This window comes from Protopterus annectens, chromosome 14.part0 (assembly GCF_019279795.1).
Source record: "Protopterus annectens isolate FY-2018-M chromosome 14.part0, PAN1.0, whole genome shotgun sequence".
In the NCBI taxonomy this organism is placed as follows: Eukaryota; Metazoa; Chordata; order Ceratodontiformes; family Protopteridae; genus Protopterus; species Protopterus annectens.
The window spans coordinates 962,187,285-962,204,226 of record NC_056748.1 but is presented as its reverse complement, the minus strand read 5'-3'; the positions used below and the strand labels follow the sequence as shown (position 1 = coordinate 962,204,226).

The 16,942-nt window shown below is 36.5% G+C and overlaps 1 protein-coding gene across 2 annotated transcripts in view; it reads right to left on the bottom strand.

Moving 5' to 3' along the window:
- LOC122789364 (rho GTPase-activating protein 22-like) overlaps positions 1 to 16,942 on the bottom strand; it is a 1,062,881-nt gene that overhangs the window by 419,677 nt on the left and 626,262 nt on the right. For both annotated transcript variants that reach the window (XM_044056754.1, XM_044056753.1), the window contains exon 3: positions 11,352 to 11,484. In XM_044056754.1, coding sequence (XP_043912689.1) covers positions 11,352 to 11,484 — 133 coding nt within the window. The remainder of the gene's footprint in view (positions 1 to 11,351; positions 11,485 to 16,942) is intronic.

Sequence of the window (16,942 nt, the reverse complement as noted above, 5' to 3'; positions counted from 1 at the left end):
CTGAAAGATGACACTGAAAACACAGTGTATCATTCTTGCTGCTAGTTTGAATGTAATGCTATATTTGCTAAAATTATACCCACTAATGGATAGTTTTGCATGGTGCAAAGTACAGTGCACATACCTCTCAACCTATTAGAACAAGAAATCAGAACAAAGCCATAAATAATGGGGGGACAAAGGCCCAAAAACAGGGACATTTTTTAAATGTTGCTCTTACAAACTTAGAAAGTTGACTAACAGATTTTGCATTAACATGGATTCTCTGAAGGACATGAAGTCTGATATTCAAATGTATGCCATTATTTTCTAACTTTAACTCTCAATGATTTGCCAGCGAATTGCCTGAAAATAACAGTTTTATGAAAACAGACCAAATACATGAGGCAAAATACTGGACACTCTGCAAAAATCTGTACAGTTGAGAGGTATGCAATGTCAGTGCATCATGGTGTTTACATCATCTATGAAGTCTGCAGTATCGATAACTGTATGGAACACCAGCTATCTCAAGGAACAATGGAAAGATATGGTAACCTGGGTAATGACACGATGTATCTGTTAAAATATGCCACTTTATGGACATTGATTAATGACTGAAAAAGGAAAAGGTAAAGATCACTTGTCTTAGAATTCTTATATACCTGGATGTGTACTGTAGGATTTTCTGGAAAATATGGATCTAACAGCATTTCTAGGCTGTGACATAATGACCCTCACTTGTGAATTCTGTCAAAGTTGGGGCTACTGTGTGCTCCATTATACCAATAAATCTTATAACAATTTACAGAACTGTGTGATAATCCATCCATTGAATCACCACAAAACAGTAGAAAATGGATGCTAGCAGATATTTTGCACCTTAGTAGTTCTTATCGTAACTATTGTAACTAAACATCTTTAATGAGTTTTAGCCATGAATACTAAGGGTCCCTATCAGAAGACCGAAGATGCATTCTGTCAAATGTGTCTTGGTCGAAATTCAAATGTCAAAAATATAAAATGATGAAGTGGCATATATGCAAATTCTTTCCCTAGGAAAGAAGTCACTTGGCCACTTCTGTCACTTTGCCATTTTTGGCACTGTAGTGTGAACTCGGAGTTGGTATATTTAAGTAGGGGTGTGGGGGGTTGAAGCCCCCCACTTAAAATAGTGTTTAGTGTTTTTATTTTTATTTTTTTGGGGAACAGCGATTTTTTCCCTGGGAAAAAAAATCGCTGTTCTGGGTGTTTGGGGTCGATATAACAGAGTTCGATCTTTTGATCATTCACTGTTATAATATAGACCCAGATACTAATTACAATATCAATCAAGACACCAGCCACACATCTATCAAATTATGTTTTCTATAAAAAAAAAACAAAAAAAAAATACCACACCCTTCCTTTACTTCACAAAAAAACAAATACTTAATTTAGAAATATAAGCTTAGTAAAAATCACATTAACATACAATGGTTTAAATTATTCTTACAATTTCAAAACTTTGCACACTGGATATAAAGCCATCCTAGTTCAATGCCCATATTTTAAAGGATCAAGGCCATTTAATAATACAGCGAGTTAAAGGCTTTTAAAAAAGTCACACTGATGTCAATGTGCTTATGTGACAGAAATCCTTTAGATCCAGGCTTGGATAATAATCACCAATATCATAACTCCCCCCCAATAAAGGACAAGAAATTACACATTCCTTGGTGTGCCATAGTAAGGGGAAAAAAAGACTGACAGGGCAAAAGACTAGGAGTTTTTCTTATTTCTTACACACTCCCGTACTAATCCTGAACAGCATGGTTTGGGATTACTTAGGACCTAACAAGACATAACAGTTACTCTCTCATACCATATATCATAGCCCTATGACAACTGCAAAGGTGTACTGATGGGAGATTTTGTTGTTTCTTGGAATATAGAAAGTAAAAGTGCTGTCATCTCCGATGTCATGTCTATGGATTTCTTCAAGCTTCTATCACCTACAAGAATGGATCAGCACTCAAGAACAGTCAGATATACCAATAAACTTAGAGAACTGCATAATAAATGACAAAGTACAACTAGAAAAACAGATCAAAGCAACTTCTTTAACCTGCAGCAAACTAACCTAAACACTTCCAAATATTTCTATAAAACTATAAGGTTCTAAAACTAGTGGATCACCCAGCACCAGGACACAAAGTAAATATGTTTGGACAATTATTTTCCTCTATAAAAGAAAAAAAAATTCACACTGGTGGCACCCTGTAGCTAATTTAATACAGTTTCAACAATGCAAACCTCACTTCATCTTCCAGTTAACCTCAACAAAATTTGTGAAACAAAAAACAAGCAGCAGCACTCCCTGTCTGAGCAGCCTTCCACCACATTACCTACAAAAATTAGCATCTTACTCTGGGTGTACCAAAACCAAGGTTAATTAACAGACACCTAAGACAGGACTAAGTGTTACAGTTGTGGGAACTTGCTAGAATTATGCCCTTCAACAATGTAGTAATCAGGCTAAATCTGACAAGTATAGGCATATATGTATGCTGAGCCATTTATCTAAAATCCTGAAATGCCTTGTGTATAATAAAATAAATCAACTGAGAGAACATAAGTTAATTACACATATACAACATGGCTAAAGACCAGAGCACAGAACACAAGCTTCCCAGCTGCAACTTGTAGACTATGCAACAAGAAAGAAGTATACATAACTTCTATTATATTATTCCCTGTTTATTTTACAAGATGTTTACTATAGCAATAATCAAATGATTTCAGCAAGACTACACAGTCTGAGTTTTTACTAACATAATTGTTTCACAACCTCCCTCAAAGATCTTACCTTAGCAGTTCAATGGCAAATCAAAAATCTCAACTCCTTTTTTAGCAAACAACAGTGTACCATACAGATTTATTTGTTGTGTTCCAGTACACCAGTTAAATTCAGCTTACACAAAGTTCTGACTAGAACCTATGCATCCTGAATTTAACTAGTAATAGATACAGCTGTTGGAAATGATGTGTGGGGAAAAGGAATAGAGGGACTCAGCCTGCTTACCTGTCTCCAAATGAGGGGTTGGGAGGCACATATCCATGTACATACTCTGAAGATGTATTCCCATTGAAGACTGGATATCATGTAAGCTCATCTAAATTTATAGTGGCAGTTCAATATGGATGCCTGTGAGTCTTAAGTGATCATTCACCTAACTTTCAGGATCGCATTAATTTCAGTCAAGGAGTAATTCTCTACAAAATAAACTGCCTATTTCAAACAATGGCAGTGGCACTCTGGTATTACTTTTTTGTGCAGACTGCTATATAAAGTACGGTCACTGGAAACTCTCTGATGGCTGTAATTAGAGAAACAACCCTCACCTACAGTAGAGAAGCTAAGTTTCCAGAAAATCAAAGAACAGTTACCCATATCGTATAGCTGAACAATAAACTGGAAATCTCTTGAAAATAGACTCAGTCACTTATAAATAACTTTTACAAATATATTCATGCTCTGCCTTACATAACTAAATGATACACCAGAAATGGACACCTGTATTCATCAAATCATAATACAATATAACAGCCAATTCAAAGTGTCCGTCGAGCAACTTGCAATAGCAGCAGTTCAGTGCTACTCCAAGCAGGTGTTTATTATTCTGACATAGGACCGGATGGGCTGTGAAACATAATGCAGGAATATGCATGAGTAGTTATCGTGCCAGTCAAAGCTACAGTTCTGCAAAGTATATGCATATGGTTGAGCTCAGAATGTTTTTTTTTTTAGAATAGTACCAGTTATTTATATTTGAAGGATTATTTAATGTTGCATGGCTGTTGCAGTTGGGAAGACAGAAATAAGAGTGTGATTCAATCGGATTATAGGTTCATAGGTTGGTACTAGGGTATCGGCTCTAGGGCCTATACAAGCCTAGCCATAACAATTCCCTGGCTATTTCTTCCCAGAATATTTACTTCCCTGGTTCCCTGTCTAGCTGACTGATCCCCAGGGTGAATTACCTATCTCCTATCCAATTGCTAATGTTCCTTTTGAAGATGGCCAAAGAGGCGTTCAGCTTGACATGTATTGGCAGTCTATTCCAGAGTATGGGGAGTCTCTGGGTCAGGAACCTATCCCTCCAGCATGTTTTGTTTATTGTGATGACCAGGTTTAGATCCCTGGAGCATGTGGCTCTGAGAGATTGGGATTTCTTTAAGTGTAACATGTCCAACAGCTCTGGGTTTGACATAGCCTTGTATGTTAAGCAGAGATCGCCTCTGAGTAGGCGATATGCAACAGATCTTGAGTTTTTTTAGATGGTCAGCATAGGGTATCTGCTTTAGGCCTGTAATTCTTTTAGTGAGGTATTTCTGTGGCCTTTCCAGTTGCTACAGATGTCTTGTGATGTACATATCAAATGGGGCATTGTACTCTATAATGGTATATTATATGAGTTTATTAATGAGGGCTGAGTACAGTGGGACAATGACCTCCTTTTTTCTGGATGAAAAGTCTTTAGTGATGAGGTGTGCCACATAGAAGGATGTCTTGACTGTTGTGGCAATGTGGTTATCGAAGGTGAGACCACTGTCCACCTGTGCCCCTAAGTCCCTTATCACACTTTTGGTGTTTAGTGTACTGCCACTTATGTGGTGATTCGTGGTTTTTCCCAAATGGGCTTACTATACATTTCTTGGCATTGAGCTTGAGCCCATGGCTCTGGCACCAAGCATCTGTTTCTGTAAGGCCCTTTTGTAGAATATCCACATCATTTGGGGATTCAATAATGGCTCACAGTTTGCAGTCATCTGTGAACTTTGTTAGCCAGAATCCCTTAGTGCTGGCCTGTACTTCAGAGAAGTAGATGCCAAACAAAAGCGGTCCCAGGACTGAACCCTGAGGTACTCCACTTGTCACTTGTCTGGAACTGGATTTTGAGTTGGCTACTTTTACAGTGTGGGTTCTGTCAGTAAGCCAGTTGGCAACCCATCGAGTGACATAGGGATTAATGCCCAGCTTAGTAAGTTTATCTATGATTCCAGAGTGGGGGATGGTGTCGAAGGCCTTAGCGAGGTCCAGATAGGCTGTGTGGACTGCCTTGCCCTCATCCACGGCTCTGGAGACTGATTTGAAGAAGTCACGCAGGTTGAGGAGATAAGATCGTCCCTTTATGAAACCAAACTGGGCGGGGTCCAGTGTTTGAAGGTTGCCAATGTCTTTGTTTATAAGTTCCATGATAATGCATTCCATGGCTTTGCAGATCAGGCTCATCAGACTGATGGGACGATAGTTCCCGGGATCCAAGGTGGATCCCCCCTTGTAGAGTGGGATAACTGTAGCTGTGTGCCACTCATTGGGCACAAAGCCTGAGGTGAGGCTATGATTAAACATGACACTTAGGTGAGGTGCCAGTTCATGTAGTACACAGCCCGGGATGTCGTCTGATCCCATGGTTGCTGTATTCTTAGCTTTTGGAGAGTGCGTTTTTATGATAATTTCATTTTCTTCTGATTCAGTCAGACAGTTTACCTCTGTGCTGTATATTGGGCTTGAGAAAAGGACAAAGTATCATTTTACACTGGACAACAGCTGCTTAGTTAGCTGCATAGTTCTTACTGCAATGCATAGTTCTAAATGATTTTTAAGCAGTAACTTCCATGGTATGGGAGCTTGCATTTATATCAAAGTGTACACTGCTATTCTGATGTATTATGCTATTCTAATTTAAATCCAGAACTTCTGCAATCACAGCCATCCTCCTGATGATCTCTGTAAATAAAGTGAATGTATCAGCATTTTCCCACAGTAATTTTCAGTGTGATATTATGGAATCAGGTTAGAATGAATGATTGGAGCCTGGACACGTCCTGTTTCACAGTGCAATTCAACCAGCATGTTTTCCCTTTTTTCTTTCTTAATTAAGGCATTGTTTAACGATTTTGCCTCAGTGCATGGGTGACTCAGACATGGATTGTTTCAACACCAACAGATTGTCAGTACCAACTTTTCTTTTGCTTGCTGGTATAGGGAGAGATAGCTTATAGAATGTATTGGTTCCTTGCATTAAATGGTGAATTTGGTGTATATAACAGATTTTTCAAAAACAGCTAAAAGCAAATAAACATACTTGATTTACTGAACCCTGACTTATTAATGTTTACCACTGTATTGTCTTTTGAAAATAGTGTTTAATTTATACCGTGTCTTGCAACACACTGCAGTCAGTGACAGAGTTAATAGATACAGCCTATATTCACTTCCTGATCAACTTATTTTTTTTTTGCATTTTACAAGGATTATATATTTTGGCATCAACACCTTAAAAGTTTTACCAAACTGTGTCAAAAGATGGGTCCTGCTCTACCTTTATGGAATGGAACCTGATGAATTAATGATATTTATTTATTTATTGACATTTGATTACCAGGAAAGTCAGACTGGTAGAAGCCCATTTTCAGCAGAAGCCTGGGGAGAAAAGCTCCAAATTAATACAAAACATTTAAGAAAAATAATTATACAATCTTCAAAAATAAAACAAAAACATCTGCAGTTTAAATAATTTAAAATTAGACATAATGTAAAAACATTGGTTAAGAATCTATACAAGGTATATGACAATCATTTAATATTTAGAGAAATTTTAGACAGCTTGTAGAGAAATTAAAGGTAAGTTAGTCTACTACAAACAGGAATTGCAATATGAAGTGAGGGAAAAACAGGCATATAATATATTTAAAGAGAAAGTCAGGGAAAAGAATTAGATAGCAGTAAGGAAATAGCTGAAAAAAGAAGAGGAAGGAGGTATAAGGAATGAAAAGGTACTTGTTCACATTTAGGGGTATAGTTCATTCTGGTTTTGAGAAAGAACAGAGCCAGATTTTAGTTGGGAATTCTTTTACAGTGGTTTTGAAAGATGGTAGGGAGGGTACAGACCTGATGGATACAGGTCAGGAGTTCCAGGCCTTAGCAACCTTGTACAAATACAGACAATGTCCAGCAGATTTGCTTGGTCTGTAGACGGACCAGAAATTTTGATCACTGGATCACAATGACCGACAGGGAACATAATTGTGTTAAATGTTTTTTAGTGCTGGTCAGGTAGCTGCTTACTGGATAATTTTATAGGTGATAAGAAGTTGTGTAAATATTAGTTGATGTGATTTTTCTAACCAATTTAAGCTTTTCAGTGCTATTGAGTGGTGGGTTCTGAAAGGGCTATGTGGTGCAAATTTAGAAACTTTGTTATACCATTGCTCAAGTTTTAATTTTTGTGAAGCCTGGAGGTTAGTTAGAATGGGAGCACCAAGTAGGGAAGTCATAAGTAGTGGTAAGAGTAGTTTTAGTTGTGTCATTGTGAAAGTTTTTAGCTCTGCAAAGCATCCCTAATTTTTGAGGAGTTTTTCTTATGCAGTTTTGTATATGCAGGTCAAATGTTAGATTATCATCTACTATCACCCCTAACAGTTTGCTATAAGAAGTGACTTCAATGGTTGTATTATCAAGAGAGAGGACTTTAAATTTTAGTTTTTTCATGAGAGAGGGATTTGAGTTGTGAGTTACAAAGCCATGTGTCAGTAACTGCTATAGCTTCCAGAGTAATTTTTTGGAGGTGTACCATGTTGTTAGATGTGCAAATGAGAGTGGAATTATCCATGTATTGTATTAGGGTGGCTTACATAGAGGGTGTTGGTGAAAATGTTTAAGAGAAGGGGACCAAGGATAGAACCTTGTGGTACATTGGTGGTGATTGGGAGGTAAGGAGTGAGCATGGAGTGTCATTTTACTGACTGATACCGATTGCACAGGTAGCTTTTGAACCATGGAATGGTGGGCTGAGAGAGACCTAATGAGGACAGCTGAAGTAGGATTTTGCTGTGACACACTGTGTCAAAAGCTTTAGACAAGTATAGAAGTAGGGAATAACTAGTTTGCCATTATTTCTAGCTTTATTGACTGTATCCTGCTGTTGCTTAAAATTCCTAATCCAACAATGGATGTATGACTATTTAATATAAATATGGTAGAGTGCACCTTTTCTGAAGAAAATGATAAACAGTTTGCTGGGATTTCAGGGTGATGACAAACTATTCCTGTAAGACTGTAAATTACTTTCATTACTTCTATTTAATAATAAATTATTGGTGTATATTTTGTAATTGTTTTCTGTTGTTGGGTTTGAAATGGTCCACTTCCCTCTCTCTCTCAAAGTGTGTGTGTGTGTGTGTGTGTGTGTGTGTGTGTGTGTGTGTGTGTGTGTGTGTGTGTGTGTGTGTGTGTGTGTGTGTGTGTGTGTGAGGCACTTGCTGCTTGATTGAGTAGCCTGCCTGCATTACAGTCCTAATAGCAGAGCACTGAAGCAATCTCTATATTTCATGAATTTCCAGTCTGCATCTGTTGGTGGCAGTGTTGGTTAATTGTACATGTCACACTGCTAAATTCCTTTCTCATTGCAACATATGCAAAACTTGTCACAACAAATAGCCAAATATACAATCTGCACTGCATATAATCATGCAAGTTGTACAACCTGCACAGTACATTACATTATTCTCCAGTTGTCAAAAATGCATGTACATTACCCAGCTTAATTGATGTATCCCACAGTATCCACAATAACTTCATCATTCTACATCAGAGTAGAGGATGACAGAAAAACATTCAGTGATGACCATCAAGACACTAACTGGACATGAAGGGTCTGTGAATCATAGCTAACTGACCACATGTTAGAGCTTAGGGGCACAGTGCATATACTTCAGACACATTGAAAGAAGACTGTGTTGCAAGACAGCTACTGAGCATGTACATTTGTATAAGATGCAAACCTTTATGTAAACCTCTAATTAGGACTGACTCTGACACAGCCACACCCCCCTTCCACCCCTGTTTTAAGGTGTTCATTGTTTAAAGGGAACTTAAAGGGAACCAGCATATTACTTTATCTGCTGTCTCCTGATATTTCTATTCCCTTCGTATAATGTTACATAGTTTTTGTTTACCCCATAGCCTTTCCTTTTGCTTTTGTGCTTTAGTTTGTGTTCTTCCCTCCCTGTGGGTTTTTTGTATTCCCATAGCCATGATGCATATAGTACCTAATCTCCATTTTCTTATGATCTTACCCTAGTGACAACAGCTCAATGTCTATGTTAATGGTATTTATAGCAGAACTCTATAATCATATACAAAATCATTTTTAAACATTATAAACACAGCCAGCTTCATATATTTGCTATAGTCTAAATTATGATGGGCCATTTTTCCTTAATTTTACTGACCTATAAATAGACATACCTTTTCATGGTGTATGAAAAATGGAAGCATTGGTATTGTAAATTGAAATGCATGCTCACTGATGTGAAAAATAATTACCTCAGCTCTATGCTTTTAGGAATTTTGTTATTCATTGTTCTCTCTTGTTAACGGGAACTTGTTGTTCCGCATCTATGACCAGCCATTGCTCTCAACCTTCTATATCCAAAATGAGGAGCACTATTCCCTCATAATGTGGAACAAATGGGTAAAATGTGGAACATCTACTAACAGCTTAGTAACATCAATTAGGAAGTTCACAGAATGGTTAAAATGTGCAACGTTATGCTTATAAAAAGTTCTTTTGATGATTTGCTATGATTCAGTACTATTTGCCATAGATTTCAGTTAAAAAAATTCCTAAGTCTGAATGTGTGACAGACTCTTTCAATGTGGAACTTTGAGGAACATGTGCATTTTCAGACCCAAAATGAGGAACATTCCTGTAATGAGGTACACTTGAGAGGTATGTGACCAGCTGATCAAGAAATGCATTATAAATGAGAAGAAAGTACAATAATTGGCTGTTGCCAAAATAATAGGACACAGTAAATTTTAATGACTCAACATATATCTTCAAAAATCCATTTTATTTTTGTTACATTGCAGATTCTTTTCAAGACTTTTTTCGGATAAATTATGTACAAGTGCTTTGTTAGCCTCTACAAAGCTTGCAAAGCATAGATTATTAATTATACATCTGCTATGTATCAGTATTCAGTAACTGCACAGTGGTGCAGCAGATAGCATTGTCACCTCATGGCAAGATTGGTTTGATTATGCCTTCTGTGTTGAGTTTGCATGTCCTCCCTGTGTCTGTGTTGGCTTCCTCCCATATCCCAAAGACATGTAGTAGATGGACTGGACACTAAATTGGCCATAGATGTAAGTGTGCATGTGAGTATGGTGTGATAGAACAGCTACTGAAGGGCTGGCCCCCCAGCAGTGAAATCCTTGGATCTAGTTGACTATCAGTATTGAAGTGACACACCGATGTCATTTGTAAAAATGGGAAAAGGGGTTGTGGATGGATGGATGTCTCCTTATTCAGTAACATCAAAGAATCTGAAGCATGAGGTCTTGAAAGTTAAAAAAGAGGAAGGTGTTTCACAAAGAGATTAAGATGTAATGATAAAAATAAAAAAACTGTGCACTAAAAACAACTTGGAACATTAATGTTTGGGAGCTTTTGTCTTTAATCAGGCAAATACTTTTTATAAACTGTAACCATTCACCAGTTGAGCTTGTAGTAAAACACTGAGTCTGTTAGGTGTTACATGAATAATCAGACAAATAAAAACAATCTAATCCTGAACACAAACCGTATTTTGATGTGAAAAGGATTGGCATGGTACTTAAAACACGTGCAGACATACCGCCCATCTTGAACAACCACATTAATATTAAATGCTATTTAAAAATTATGATATATTTATTGAACAGTAATTTGCTGTTTTTCAGAGGTATTAATCATATTCAGGATTGGACTGTTTTATTCCTGGGACACCTAACAGTGTTTTAATATCTGGTCAGTGGTTATAGTTTGTGTAGAAGTCTTTGTGTGATTAAAAAATGAAGGCATTCAAAAGTTTAAGAAGGTCTAGTTATTTTTAGTGAGTGTTTTCACTTTACTAACTTCTTTTTTCATATGTTGCTCCTAATTGCCTATTTTTCTGGTTTTTATGCCAATGTTTCATCACTTTTCATTTTATACATTAGCTTCTTTTTTTACATAGAGACATTTTATAACATTAACAAGACTGGGATAATATAAACTGTCTCTTTCCATATACTAATCCCAGTAAGTCCAAGTATAAAAATGGAGAGAAGACTCTAACATCCTTTCACCTTAGCAGACAGAAAGGCCCAAAAAAGAAAAACAAATGTGTGCCTTTTACCACTATTCTGCTGCTGAGGCTACAACCTGCACCTTCACCCAGGCTGCTGGGACTGAAGACAGTTTCCTGTATAGTATTGCAAAGATAGGCCCTTTCCTGTAGCATGTATTACCCAAAAACTAGAATCTGTAAATACATCTTTAAATGATAGTTTCCTTTACCTCTTCTTCATCCTTGGATAATAGCTGTGCACACATCAGGAAATCTTCATATTTTGCAAATGGTATAACTGGCTCTGGTAGCTCACGGAGATAGAGCTTCAGAAGGGAAGCCACAGTATGGACATCTGTATTGCTGAAAACAGATAAAAGAACAATGGTCTGGTTCATTTCTAGTGGTTATGGCAATATCCCTCATATATGCAAAACATGGAAAATCCATAGTAAGTCCCCATATTAAAACTATATATCAGCCAAATGCATACTTCAGTTTAGTTAACATTCCTTTACTCCTTCAATTTACAAAGCCCTCACATACATTTAACACCTACACTATTATTAAGATACTTTAAACTAAGATCATGGAAAAAAACAGATTTAAGACTTAATCACTACTTAATTTTAATATGTTGCATTCACATTACAGAAGAGTGCAACTTATCAGTCTGCACATTTTCTTTGCAAATAAAATGCATGAACTGTTTTGCTGTATTTTTACAAGGAAATGCATTACAAATGTAGATTATTTCCTCAACCATTCACATTAGCAGACTTCCAATATGGCTGCACATTGAGTAACAGCTTAATTCTAGCTCTCCCAGTGTGAAAACAGTAACTCAGCAGAGAAAGCCAGTAGACTTGTGTTTATGGGTAAGCTTCAGTAACTGGCTAGCAAGTGTACTGCCTAGATGCCCAGATGCCAGGAAAAAAGAAATACAGAGAACATGGATAAAAAATCAGCTACAAAAAGTGAGGAAGAAACACTGACATGGGAAAGTTCTGCAGCTGTTCAGCAAAAAGCAATGCAATCTCCAGACATGAATTCCGGTAACCTACAAGAAGATATCAAACAACAGCACACGGACCTGGTTAAAATAAATGAAACACTTATGGAGTATATCAATACAAACAACAAGAGGTTAGAGAAAATGAAAGAAGCATTAAACAGATATTTAGATGAGGTGGTAAAGCTACAAAACTCAGAGGTTAAAATGAAGAAAAAGCTGGCTGAATATGAGACTACTCAGGAAGAGATGTTTAAAAAAAAATAGAATTAGAGGACAGAGCACATAGTGAAAACTTGAGGTTTTCAGGTATACCAGAGAAGCTGGAAGGAACAGTCTGCATTAATTTTACGAAAACACAAATAAGCAACTGGACTGGTATTCCACAGCTAAAGTTGTTAGTTGAAAGGGAACATTTTGTGTATAATCCAAACCTGGCTATGAGAAAGCAACCTAGACCGTTAATAGTAAATATGCAATCCTACCAGCAGAACGAAATGATTCTGACAAAACTGTGGCAGAATTACAAAGTACTAAAAGGGAGAGACAGCAGGGTGTTTGTGGAGAATGATTACTCATTGCACACCAAGCAGAAGAGGTGCAAATTTATTTTACTATTCAGGGAATGTCAAGATGGTGTGAGATTCAAACTTTTTGTAAAATCCACAAAACCAAAGATGTCTAGGCTGTTAAAGTGAAGAAATATAGCAAAACCAAGAACAACGTAAAAGACAAAGCACTTCTTCACAACGTAAGCAACTTTATTATCGAACAAAGCTTTCAGACTTCAAGTCCTTCTTCAGTGTTTCAGATCAATTAACAGACTATAGAGTCTGTTAAATATTAAAGCATATACAAGTCACATGACACAGCCAACCTATTAAAATAACAAAACAATTTAAATAGAGTCTGTTTGTTAATTGATTTGAAACACCGAGGAAGGACTTGAAGCCTTAAAGCTTTGTTCGCTAATGAAGTTGCTTACATTGTGAAGAAGTGCTTTGTCTTTTACGTTATTCAAACTTTTGTACCCAGCTGTCTTCAAGGTATTCTTCCCTGGAGGGACAAAATCATTTTTTGCTGAAGTACATGCTAAGAAGAGAATACAAAAGCTTGTCCATCAAAAAGTAAACTGTGAAACAGAACGAGATTCTGCTTCTTGTTCTTCTGGTGATAAAGACCACAGAGAGCCTGTACCTGTGAAACCTCATCCAATGTTTCACTGGAAAATGTTGACGAGAAGGAAGGGAGCATGAGAGTTGACTAGACAAATTGAGAGTACATTGGAACTGAAGCAGACACAGGATTTGGGAGATGGAATGGAACAGGAATAAAGCCAGTAACTTAATGTGGGTTTACAATGCAAGGAACAGGAATAAATCCAGTAACTTAATGTGGGTTTACAATGCAATAATTTGTGAACTATGACAGAAAAAAATCTGGAAATATTGGACTTTTTCAGAAGTTGTTGGACATGTGGGGGACTCTAAAGCACATTCCCTACTTCATGTCATTAATGTTTGGAAGAGTGCTTGAGGAGGGAAAGAGATGGGAGAAGGTTAACTGTAAGTAAAGATTTTTTTTTCTTAAATAGTACTATTTTTGTGAAGTGTGGTTTTCTTTACATGCTATAAAGTTTTCTCAGTTACTTTTATGTGAAATAGGGGTTGTAAACAGGTGCTGCTGTTCTGTTTTTTTTCTTTTCTTTCTTCCATTTCTCTTTATTTCCAGTTTTAAGAAATGTAAGCACTGCAGTATAAAAGAAAAAGCCTAGTTAAAAAAGCATTACAATAGAAAATGTAATGTGCTTTTTCTCATTCTTGTACAGGGGAATGACTGGATTGGACCTTAGATTGATTTAGTAACACCTTTTAAGAGGGAGCAAGTAAATGAAAATGAATATTGAATATTATGAGGCTTTTTTTCTAGCAAATACATGTTTGCTTAATAGCAATTATGTAGCTGGTCTTCATGTTTCCATGGAAACAATCTGATACAGAGAAACTGGCTGTCTGGTCCTCATGTCTCCATGGAGACAATCTGATAAAGAGAAACTGGTAGAGAGTGATTGGGTGAAGAAAATAAAAGAGAAATTGACTAGGGTATAATGTTCTCTGAAAGCATTTGGGTGTTTTTCCAGCTGGGAGAGCTATAAAGCTAAGGAAAACCAGTTAGCACTTAGTAGAAGCACAGGCTGCACAATGCGTTTTAGCCTACATAACATTTCCTTTAGGTTAACTCAAGTCTGTGAGTATGACTGTCAGTTTGGGACTTTTGTTCTTATTAGGAGGGTAAAATGTCAATATTTAAAGATGTATTAGTTTTTTTTTGTTAGTATTAAGTAGGCTTTGGGGGGTATTGAGGGGTGTTTTTTTTGTTTGAGGGCTTTCAATAAAACAAAAAGTTTTGTAAGATGTGACATAGGCGCAAATGTATATGGCAAGAAACAACTGTATAAAAGTTCAACCTGCTAAACAGTGTATACATGTAACAATAAGATGGATCTAGACATTTAACAAAAAGGTGTTATATATAAAAGGTTGGAATAATAACTTTTTAATGCAATGATGCTTTCTGTTATATCTTAAATATGTCAATGGTCTCACAGATAAATACAAAAAAGAAAGAGCTGTGAGCTGTATTAAAAATGTAGAGTACAAATAGCAGTGTTACAGGAGACACACACAGAAAAAACTGAACATGTCAATTTGATAAAGAAAGATTTTCAAGATGGTTATTCAGTGGAATACCTGGAATAAAGGAAAACAGGAGTACTTATATTAATTGCAGGAGTTGAAACAGTGATAGAAGAGGATAAAACATTTGTTGTGCTAAGGGGCTACTGGTAAGGAAGGAGGATTACACTGGCATGTATTTACGTTTCACCTAAAACTGATATAATGGAGCTTAAGACAATTCTCAGAGAAATTATCAGTTTTTAGCAAGGAATATTACATATAGGTGGGGACTGGAATGTGATTTGCAGCAGTGAAGATGTGTCTTTGAGGCCCAGAAGGAAAAGTATAACAGAATAGGGTAGATTTTTGAAGAAAATTATGAAAATATTTGGCATGGAAAATGTCAATTCAGTAATAGGAGTTTGGGGTGAGTTTACATATTATTCCCTAAGATATAAAAACTGGGCTAGGCTAGACAGAATTTACATTTCACAAGAACTTATGCATTAGTTGAAGGTCTTGATACATACCCAATAACTATTTCAGATCATGTGCCAATAATAACTAAAATAAAAACACAGGGTAATGAAATAAAAATGAGACACTGATGCTTTCCCACATATCTGTTGAAAACAGAGGAATTTAAGGAATGGGTAGTGGAGATTATTCAGGAGCTATTAGAGAGGATAGAAATTTCTTCTGAAAATATAACTGGGGAGTGGGATAAAATCCAGAGGTAAGCAGAATGTAAGACAATACCATTGTTATTGGTGGGTCTTGATGCAGAGAAAATATTTGACAGAGTAAGCTAGGAATTTATGAGCAGGACAATGGAAGCATTTGCATTTCCTAAAAAAAAAAATAAGATTTAGAGCATATATATATATATATATATATATATATATATATATATATATATATATATATATATCAGAGGTGCAAATTAAAGTGGGTGGGGTCCTTTCTGATAATTAATGCTTGAGCAGAGAAACTAGATAGGGATGTCCTCTTTCCCCTTTGTTATTTGCATTACATTTAGAGCTATTTGCAAAGAAAATAAGGACTCAGAAATTCAAGGATATAATTGGTATGGCAATCAAGAAAAGCTAGCTCTATTTGCAGATTATATTATTTTATATCTAACAAAATGAGAAAGAGACATTACAGTGTTGTGGAACATTTTGAGACAGTTTCAAATCTTTTCAGGATACAAAATTAATGAAGCTAAAACAAAGGCAATAGCAGTAAATTGTGTACCCACACATGAATTGTTCAGCAATGTCCTTATTTATGGGGACATGATCAAATGAAGTGTTTAGGAGTATCTATTAAAAATTATTCTGGTGTGGCAGTTAAGGATATGTGGGAAGAGTCTAAACAAAAGATAATAGAAAAACTGAAGGAAATATTAGCTTTGTTATGTGGATATGGATATTAAGATACAAGCAGTTACAATGTTTGTAGTCCCTTTAGTCTTATACACAGGTCAGGTATATTTTTATCAAACAAGAGAAGTTGTGGAATAGCAATTAATAAAGAGCTGAAAGACTTTATCTTGGGGGGGGTGTCAAGCATCAAGCAGGATAAGCTGATTCTATCAGTAGAACAGGGCGGATTGGGAGTACCCAATTTAAAGGGATATTTTAGAGCTAAAGATTTAAGGTTCCTATACATAGCACAAGCAGAAAACTATAATACAAAAAGGAAAGGGATGATGGTAAAACAGGGGGGAAGCTCAAGAAACAAGGAGAGACTGCGATTTTGGATGCAGGCCTTTACGAAGAATAACAATAATCATACAGAATATTATATCCATAAAGTAGCAGAAAGTATTCTAAGAACTAAGTCAACACGAGAATAGAGAAAGGAGATTAAGCAAATAGGAATGGCTGCAATTTAAGAGGGGGCTGGAATTTATTAGAGAAAACTGGCAAAGGAACTTAGGTATTGGGAGCAAATAACTAGAGAGGGAAAGATGACAGAACGGGAAGATGCCAATAATTCATTTGGACTGCGGGATAGAGATTGCCTTCCCTATCAAGGATTGACATCAGAGTAAAGGCAAAGAGAAAGAAATGGGGGGTGTCCTAAATGAAAGATCAGCACTGGCAGAGTTTTTAGTAGAATCTAG